Genomic DNA, 9,400 nt, shown 5'->3' with positions numbered 1-9,400 from the left:
AGAACACATGATCTCCCTCTTGGAACTCAAGTGCCTTTCTCCTCTTATCATGATAACTCTTCTGACGACTCTGAGAAATCTTCATTTTCTCCTGAATCATCTTAACCCTTTCAGTCGTCTGCTGCACAATCTCAGGTCCGAGTACAACACTCTCACCTGATTCATACCAACACAATGGAGTTCTACACCTCCTACCATACAATGCTTCATATGGAGCCATACCGATACTAGCATGAAAACTATTATTATAAGTAAACTCCACCAACGGCAAATAACTATCCCAAGAACCACTCTGCTCCAACACACAAGCTCTCAACAAATCCTCCAAGGATTGGATAGTTCTTTCAGTCTGACCATCAGTCTGAGGATGGTAAGCTGAACTCAACCTCAACTTAGTCCCCAACGCTTTCTGCAAACTTTCCCAAAATCTAGAAGTAAATCTGGGATCTCTATCAGACACAATACTGGATGGAATACCATGCAGCCTCACTATCTCCTCAATATACAACTCTGCCAACTTCTCTAAAGAGTGATTAATCTTCATCGGCAAGAAATGCGCCGACTTAGTCAATCGATCCACAATCACCCAAATAGAATCATTACCTTTCACCGTCCTCGGCAATCCCGTCACAAAATCCATGGAAATGCTATCCCACTTCCATTCAGGAATCTTCAAAGGTTGCATCATACCTGCCGGTTTCTGATGTTCAACCTTTGACTTCTGACAAGTCAAACAGGCATACACAAACTTAGCAACATCTCTCTTCATACCAGCCCACCAAAACAACTTCTTCAAATCTTGATACATTTTAGTTGCACCTGGATGGATACTCAATCCACTCCTATGGCCCTCTTCAAGAATACTCTTTTTCAATTCAGACACCTCAGGAACACAAACTCTACCTTTAAATTGCAGGATGCCATTCTCATCAATCTCAAAATTACCATCATTACCCTGGTTAACCATAGTAATATGATCAACTAGAGCGACATCAACTTGCTGACCATTCCGAATATCTTCCAGAATTCCACTAGTCAACTTCAGCATACCCAACTTTACACTTTCAGCGGAAACTTCACAACCCAAACTCATATCACGGAACTGTTCAATTAACTCAAGCTCCCGAACCATCATCATAGACATATGTAGAGACTTTCTACTCAGCGCATCTGCAACTACATTAGCCTTACCGGGATGATAACTCAATTCAAAGTCAAAATCCTTCAGTAATTCTAACCACCTTCTCTGCCTCATATTTAACTCCTTCTGATCAAACAGGTACTTCAGACTCTTGTGATCACTGAACACTTCGAATCTGGAACCATACAGATAATGCCTCCACATTTTCAACACAAATACAACAGCTGCAAGTTCTAGATCATGCGTAGGATAATTCCTCTCATGAACTTTCAACTGTCTAGAAGCATAAGCTACAACTTTACCATTCTGCATCAAAACACCACCAAGACCCATCAAAGAAGCATCACAATAAACAACGAAGGACTCACCAGGATTAGGCAAGATCAACACTGGAGCACTGGTCAACCGCCTCTTCAACTCCACAAAACTCGCTTCACAAGCTGCATCCCACACATACACTTGACCCTTCTTAGTCAACTACGTCAACGGCAATGCCAACTTAGAGAAGCCCTCAATAAATCTGCGATAATAACCAGCTAACCCCAGAAAGCTGCGTATCTCAGTAGCAGACTTCGGAGTCTCCCACTGTAATACAGCATCAACTTTAGCCGGATCAACAGAAATCCCACCACTCGAAATCACATGGCCAAGGAAACTCACTTCCTTCAACCAGAACTCACATTTAGATAACTTTGCATATAATTTCTTTTCTCTTAACACCTGCAAAACAATTCTCAGATGTCCTGCATGCTCTTCTTCCGTCTTAGAATATATCAATATATCATCTATGAACACCACAACAAAATTATCAAGGTACGGATGAAATATATGATTCATATATTCCATAAACACACCTGGAGCATTAGACACACCGAACGGCATCACAGTGTATTCATAATGACCATACCTCGTACGGAAAGCAGTCTTCGCAATATCATCTGACTTCACTCGGATCTGATGATAACCCGACCGCAAATCAATCTTACTGAAAACATGAGCTCCAACCAACTGGTCCATCAAATCATCAATCCTCGGCAATGGATACCGATTCTTGATAGTCACCTTATTCAACTGCCGATAATCGACACACAACCTCATCGTACCTTCTTTCTTCTTCACTAACAATACTGGTGCACCCCAAGGAGAAACACTTGGACGCACAAACTTCTTCTCAAGCAATTCTTCAAGTTGCTTCTTCAATTCAACTAATTCCGTTGCCGACATTCTATAAGGAGACATCGACACTGGACTCGTACCTGGTACTAAGTCAATGGCAAATTCGACTTCACGTTCTGGAGGTAAATCACTTACATCCTCCGGAAACACATCCTGAAATTCACAGACAACAGGCAAATCTACACTCACCACTTTCTTATCCGCTTGCAGAGACGCAAATAAAGCGAATATCTGAGCTTCATCTTTCACAAAATCCCCCACCTGCCTAGCAGATAGAAATCTTGCCTCATCATTCTCACCAACTTCAGAAAACCGCACCGTCTTCCTATAGCAGTTAATAAACACGCCATAGAATTCTAGCCAATTCATTCCCAGAATAATATCAATTTGGTGCAAGGGTAAGCACACCAAATCAACCACGAACTCTCTCTCAAAGATCGTCAAATGACAACCTCGACAGACAACAGAAGTCTTCACAGAACCATTAGCAGGAGTATCTATCACCATACTTCCGCCTAGGGACGACATAATCACACCAATCCTGGTCGCACACTCATACGAAATAAACGAATGAGTAGCACCAGTGTCAACAATAGCAAGCAATTCAACATTATTAATCAAGCAAATACCTTTAATCAGATTATCTTCTTTAGGAGCTTCAGCCCCACTCAGAGCAAACACCCTACCAGTAGTATGAGCTGCAGTAGCCGCCTTCTTCGGTTTCGAGCACTGCGAACTGATATGGCCTTTCTCGCCACAATTAAAACATGTCGGACCAGCATCCTTACATTCCGTAACTCTATGACCAGTCTGACCGCATCGGAAACATCTCAGCACTTTCTTGGTACAGCTATCAGCACGGTGGCCTGGCTCGCCACACTTGAAACATTTACCAGCTATGGGAGATCCTCCCCCACTTGGCTTCTTCCCATCTACCACTTTCTGCTTACCTTTACCATTCGGAGATGCATAAGGACTACCACGATCCTTATTCTTCTTCTCACTAAGACTCTTGTAATGAGCAGTCCTAGCCTTGCTATCTTCATCAAATATCCTGCACTTATTAACCAGTGTAGGAAACCTACGAATCTCCTGGTAACCAATGCCTTGTTTGATCTCGGGACGCAACCCGTTCTCAAACTTGACACACTTGGATTCCTCAGCATCGGCATTATTATAATGAGGACAATACTGCACCAGCTCCTCAAACTTCGAAGCGTAATCAGCAACAGACATGTTACCCTGCTTCAGTCCTAGAAATTCCATCTCCTTCTTACATCGCACATCAGCAGGAAAATATTTCTCCAGAAAGGCCGTCTTGAACCTTTCCCAAGTCATCTCAGCACCTGGTACTTCAATTCTCTGGCGAGTGTTATCCCACCAGTTTTCAGCCTCTTCAGATAACATATGCGTACCAAACTGCACCTTCTGTGCTTCAGTACACGTCATCACCCGGAAAATCTTCTCAATTTCCTTCAGCCAAATCTGAGCACCATCTGGATCATAGCGCCCTTTGAATGTAGGAGGGTTATTCTTCAGAAACCTTCCCAAATTCTTAAACTCGTCGACCGGCGGATTCTGCTGCGCCTGCATAGCCTGCGCCATAGCAGCCAAAGCCTCAGCAATCGCACGGTCCTTTTCTCCAGCCATACTCTGCACAACACCACTACAACCGTTAAATATCGACAGTGTCATTTACACTAATCGACCAACAGGGAAAACATCACATTATGACTCGACTGGACTGACTATGCTCTGATACCACTAATGTAACACCCTTCTACCCAAACGACATATTTAAATATATTATCAGAGTACAACATGTAGAAGAGTTTACATTCCTTACAACATAACACTTATTGCATTACAACATAAAATATATTATTTAATATTTAAAACTTCGCAGCGGACAACAACACAAATATTATAATTCATCATATAACAATTCATAATAATGTTTCAACATTATCTCAACAAAACATCTCAACATTTAGTCATCATAAACAACGTAAATAATAACCAACTATCTATCGAATCCCATAACCCCGGTGTCACATGACCAGAGCATTTGACTCGACTCTGTAGAATAACTCTACACTTATTCTTCAAACCTCAACAATAGCTACTCCTCTTTATCTGCACATTGTTCATCATGGATGAACATAAACACATGCAGAAGGGGTGAGAATTACATTATTAAATAATAATATAACGACAGAAATATAAACATAAATGTATTTCACACATGCCAACACAGCTCATCATAATCATCATAATCAACATACTCATGAACATCAACAAAACAACATATCAAATGCAATGCACACACCCATGCATGACTCAACACGACTCGATATACCCATTTTGTGACCAACTACAGGATCACCACTCCCAGATTCATCACCATAGAATCCGAGTTCCCCGCAAGGAACCAAGCCTCTCAACAAGCCCGGAGTCAACAACATCATTGGAACTCAGTCCGTTCATCACTAGGCATCGGCCTTTCATTAATGCATGCACACCAAACATGCATCATAATCAACATATCAACAACAGCATCATATAGTCATGTTATCATCATCATTAATAGCATGACATACAACTCCACAAAACAACAACAACATTACAATGATATCACATTGTTACATAACACATTTATAACTAAACACGTAAATTCAACATCTCATCATCATAAACACCTCATACACAATCATATAATCACTGTTAATTGTTGATAATACAATTACAGCGACTTACTAAGAGTCTCGCAACTCAACGTACTCAAAAACTCACCAACACTAGCTTCACAGCACAGTTCGCGCCGCCAACATAGGGACGCGCCGCGAACTCCTTCATTACTTCCAGGACGCGCCGCGAACGAAGGATCGCGTCGCGAACAATTTAATTCGCTTCAGTTCGCGCCGCGCAGCAGGGTTCGCGCCGCGAACGATGCGTTACAGAACTCCTCTGATCCTGCCCAGTTCGCGCCGCGAACTGGGCTTCGCGCCGCGAATCGCGCGCAAACAGAAGCCATCTGCTACGGAACCAGCGCAGCTTCGCTTCTCTACTCGCCATAACTCATACCCCACAGCTAACAACCCAATATTAACACTTAACAGTCATATATACACAACATACTTCGATTACAATGCATATAACTCAATAAAACTCACAGATCGGAGAATTTCCATCAAAACCCCAACTTTCCCAATCTCCCTAAAATCCCCAAAATCCATCAACAATCCAACATATATCACGAATTCGCTCGCATATTATCGTTTAATAAGGTTCAGACCCCTTACCTCTTTGGATTGAAGGAAGCTCTGAGCAATCTTTGGCCTCTTCCTCTTCCTTCTCTTTCTCTTCAGCGTTTCTCCCTTTCTCTGACTCTGAGGCAAAATTACGTGAAAAACAACTCTGAGTTCTCACTTTGGCCTCTTATATCCAATTCCACTTTTACCCTTCCACTCTTCATATTCCATTTATTTTATTTATTTAATTATTATTAAAATAAATAACATCTATATTAATAATAATAATAATTCCCAATATTATTTAATAATTCACTTTACCTTCAAATAATCATATTAAAATAATATTTAAATTAATCTAACAATATTCGGGGTGTTACACCCCCCCCCCTTAGACAGCGCTTTGGCCAAAAGCGCTTTATAAGACCCTCTTATTTTAAATTTTTTAGGTATACCTTAGACAGCGCTTTTGAAAAGCGCTGTCTAAGCCCCACCCCCTTAGACAGCGCTTTGGCCAAAAGCGCTTTCTAAGACCCTCCTATTTTAATTTTTTTAGGTATACCTTAGACAGCGCTTTTCAAAAAGTGCTGTCTAAGCCCCCCCTTAGACAGCGCTTTTGCCTAAAGCGCTTTCTAATCCCCCCCTTAGACAGCGCTTTTTACAAAAGCGTTGTCTAAGGTATACGAAAATTTTTGAAGCTTTTGTTTTAAACCACATTTTTTCCAGGTTTATAAACCAGAATTTCTACCTGTTTTCAACCAGATTTTGACAGACAATTATCACATTTTATATATGCCATTTTGGCCTTTTTTCTACCAATTTTTGGCTAACAAATATATATATATACCAATTCAAACCAATTTTGCCTTAAATGTATCAAAATATATACAAATTTATGTACACATTTACAAGTCATAACATATACTACAAATGTACACATTAATTACACAGCTTTATCATGAATTGACACCACTCCTCTTTGATTTCGTCCACTTGATCCTTTGTATAAAATGCACACTTGAATTCATCAAAGTACTACATAATAATATAACATATTTTGAATTAATTCCAACTATTTAATTATATGAGATATGTGTAAATATAAAAATAACTCATAAGTTAGAAATACATACATCGGTGGGAATCTTATAAAATCGATTTACAGAAGATGATTTCTTTCACTTTCAAACATGTTCCGACCATATATTAAATTAAATGTGAAATTTACATACCTGTAAAGTGAACGATGTCACTATAGTTGCCACAGCAAGAGAACCTGTCTCAAGGAGGTTGAAGTTTAGGTCCATATTCACACCCATTCCCCAAGAAACAGTAACACAGAGTGGAACCTGAATTTTAATATTACACAAGTTTTTATTATTATTCAAATATAGAAAATTATATAAAAATAATTTTAAATTGCGGTCCACAACGATAAATATAACTCCCGTGTAAAAGATGTTAAGGTCACCGCATAACCGACGCTGTTTCAACCGCAATCTTTATAAATATAAAAGTTGAGAGTATGTTTATTTACCACAAACATGGCAATTTGAGTGGAAGAGCCCAATGCAACACCTAAGGAAATGTCCTGCAATCATGAAATCAGTTTAGCTTCACTAGAATAATTTTTTTTTCTTTCAATTCAACAACTTTATAGCTTGGAAAATATGAATTTAATCATATCTTAGATGAAAGGATTAAGCATAGAATTGATTATAAGTCTGTAAATTCTCACCAGCTTGTTCTTGAAAGCAAAAATGATTGCTCCTGCATGTTCAGCCGCATGAATCTGATGCATCCTGTTAAGAATCGTTTATAAGCTATTTTCATATAACCTATAAGCTGTTATTATAAGCTATTCTGAAGAGTTTATGAAAATAAGTTGAAACATTACTATAAGCTCTATCAAACTGTCTTACAAGTACTTATATCAGTAGATATAATCAATTCAAACAAATCCATAGTACATAACTGCTTATATAATAAACACTTATTCAACAAGTGCTTAATTGAGCTTTCAAAATTAGATCTAAACAATTTAGTTGAATTACCTCAATTGTATCCACCACATATTCAGACAACAAAGCAATGAACACAGTCATTCCAGCCAACCAAGCAAATCCACTCCAGAATCCAATCACAGCCTCTTCTTCCGCTCCATTGTTCTCACCTTCCCCTTCCCCTTCCCCTTCCTGTTCAACAAAGTGCATAACAAATCACAATCGCAACAATTTTAACAATTCAACATTCTCATATACACCTCAATCAAGAAAACATACATCTTCCGCTTCAAATAATTGCCTATGCGTCCATAACTAAAAGATCAAGTAAGCAAAATATGCAACCAGCATAACAATGCTAGAAAGGGTTATACACAACCAGCAAAATACGCAACCAGCAAAATAAGCAAAATATATTTATTAATTCTCTTGTTTTTTTATTTACATCACTAAAGTGTCTATACGGAAAGGGTTAAGAGGATTCGGGTTTCTAAATCCGATTTCGACCATCATACTTGATTGAAGATAAAAAATGTAATCCATGAGCTTGAAAAATCGTTGAAATGGGTTGGATCAACTAGAAAAAGTACTTATCTTTAGGTTTCACACATCAAGCTGGAACTAAACTCAAATTCAATAATCGAACAAAGATAACATTAAAAACATATAACTAACTACAAAGAAACAATATTCTAACAATGATGTGCTTGTTAAGAACAACATACATGAAACTTAACAAAGACCTTTTACAAGAGTGGTTTTGATGAAACCACACTAGTTTTCCCACCTAGCCATCTCATGTATTTTTTCAACAGGAACTTTAGTTACCCCACTGCGAAATCCAATATCAGAAACCAATCTTCTAATGCAGTACATTCCACAATTAACCAATACCCTGCCGTAAAAACTCGTCTTCACAAATCCAAGCGGCAAAGAAGCTATGCAGTTGACAGGAGCCAAGTAAGATGCAACCTGTCCACTTCCGCCACCACCTACAATGTTGTTTATCCTTACAACCAGTTCTATTTTGCAATAAACCGCAAAATCCTCACAGTTATTCTTGAAGAAATGGTAGTCACCAAATCCATTTTCAAGAAGATACAAGGCGCGAGTAACAACTTCTTGAGTTGGATCCGAAGAAGCAAGAGTGCAGGTACCTCCTCTAGCTTGTGCTAGAAAATGAATTTTAGATACACCATACTCAAAGAGATGTAGTTCTCCTCCAGAAAGAAAACAATCTAAGCAAGATGAGATGACACCATCCGTCATTGTTTGGTTGCAGTCACTGCATCTTGGGCATGGAATGTCGGTGTCAAAGGAAGGAGCTGAACTTTCGAAAAGATTGTCAACAATAGTTGGTGTTCCGGTTTGTGTTCCTCTTACAGCTGTGAAGTGGATTACCGTTCCCTCACCAACATATATTCCTGTTATCTTAGAATATGAGTATGAGACATGAAAATATGACAGATAGTTGAATATGATGAGTATATAAGTTCACATAAAAATGTGACATCCTATGGCAGCCACTTTATTATAATAGATCTGTTAATAGACAAATTCACTGGTGACCATAATGTCCAACCTTCGCCAGCCCTTGCGAAAAGATAAGAGATACCATTTCGAGTATAGGTATAGCGAAATCTCTAGAAAAATATATCTATACCCTATGCATTCTAATGTAATACACAAAGTTCAATGCCAAAGAGTTATCGGCTTACTTACCTCAATAATAAGATCCAGATCCACCGCTGCCCATGTAACTGCTACCGCCGGCGGCACCTCTGCCAGAATACATTGACGAATATGAGCTGCCGCCAACCTACATTGCA

At 39.1% G+C, this 9,400-nt stretch overlaps 1 protein-coding gene and 1 long non-coding RNA gene across 2 annotated transcripts; both read right to left on the bottom strand.

The window, feature by feature from the left end:
• Window positions 1–6,800: 6,800 nt before the first annotated feature.
• On the bottom strand, window positions 6,801–7,358 carry LOC127086550 (uncharacterized). Its single transcript, XR_007789506.1, has 3 exons — window positions 7,307–7,358; window positions 7,106–7,159; window positions 6,801–6,917 (listed from the first exon to the last, which is right to left on the bottom strand). It is a non-coding gene; the product is annotated as an uncharacterized LOC127086550 (long non-coding RNA).
• A 922-nt stretch (window positions 7,359–8,280) lies between these two features.
• On the bottom strand, window positions 8,281–9,189 carry LOC127082134 (protein LEAD-SENSITIVE 1-like). The gene is made up of 3 exons (XM_051022357.1): window positions 9,154–9,189; window positions 9,037–9,085; window positions 8,281–8,896 (listed from the first exon to the last, which is right to left on the bottom strand). Exons 1-3 carry the CDS (start codon window positions 9,187–9,189, stop codon window positions 8,346–8,348), a joined length of 636 nt encoding a protein of 211 aa, XP_050878314.1. The 3' UTR covers window positions 8,281–8,345.
• Window positions 9,190–9,400: the final 211 nt, after the last annotated feature.

The sequence above is a fragment of the Lathyrus oleraceus genome, chromosome 5 (assembly GCF_024323335.1).
Source record: "Lathyrus oleraceus cultivar Zhongwan6 chromosome 5, CAAS_Psat_ZW6_1.0, whole genome shotgun sequence".
Lineage (NCBI taxonomy): Eukaryota > Viridiplantae > Streptophyta > Magnoliopsida > Fabales > Fabaceae > Lathyrus > Lathyrus oleraceus.
This window is presented reverse-complemented; position numbering and strand designations above follow the sequence as displayed.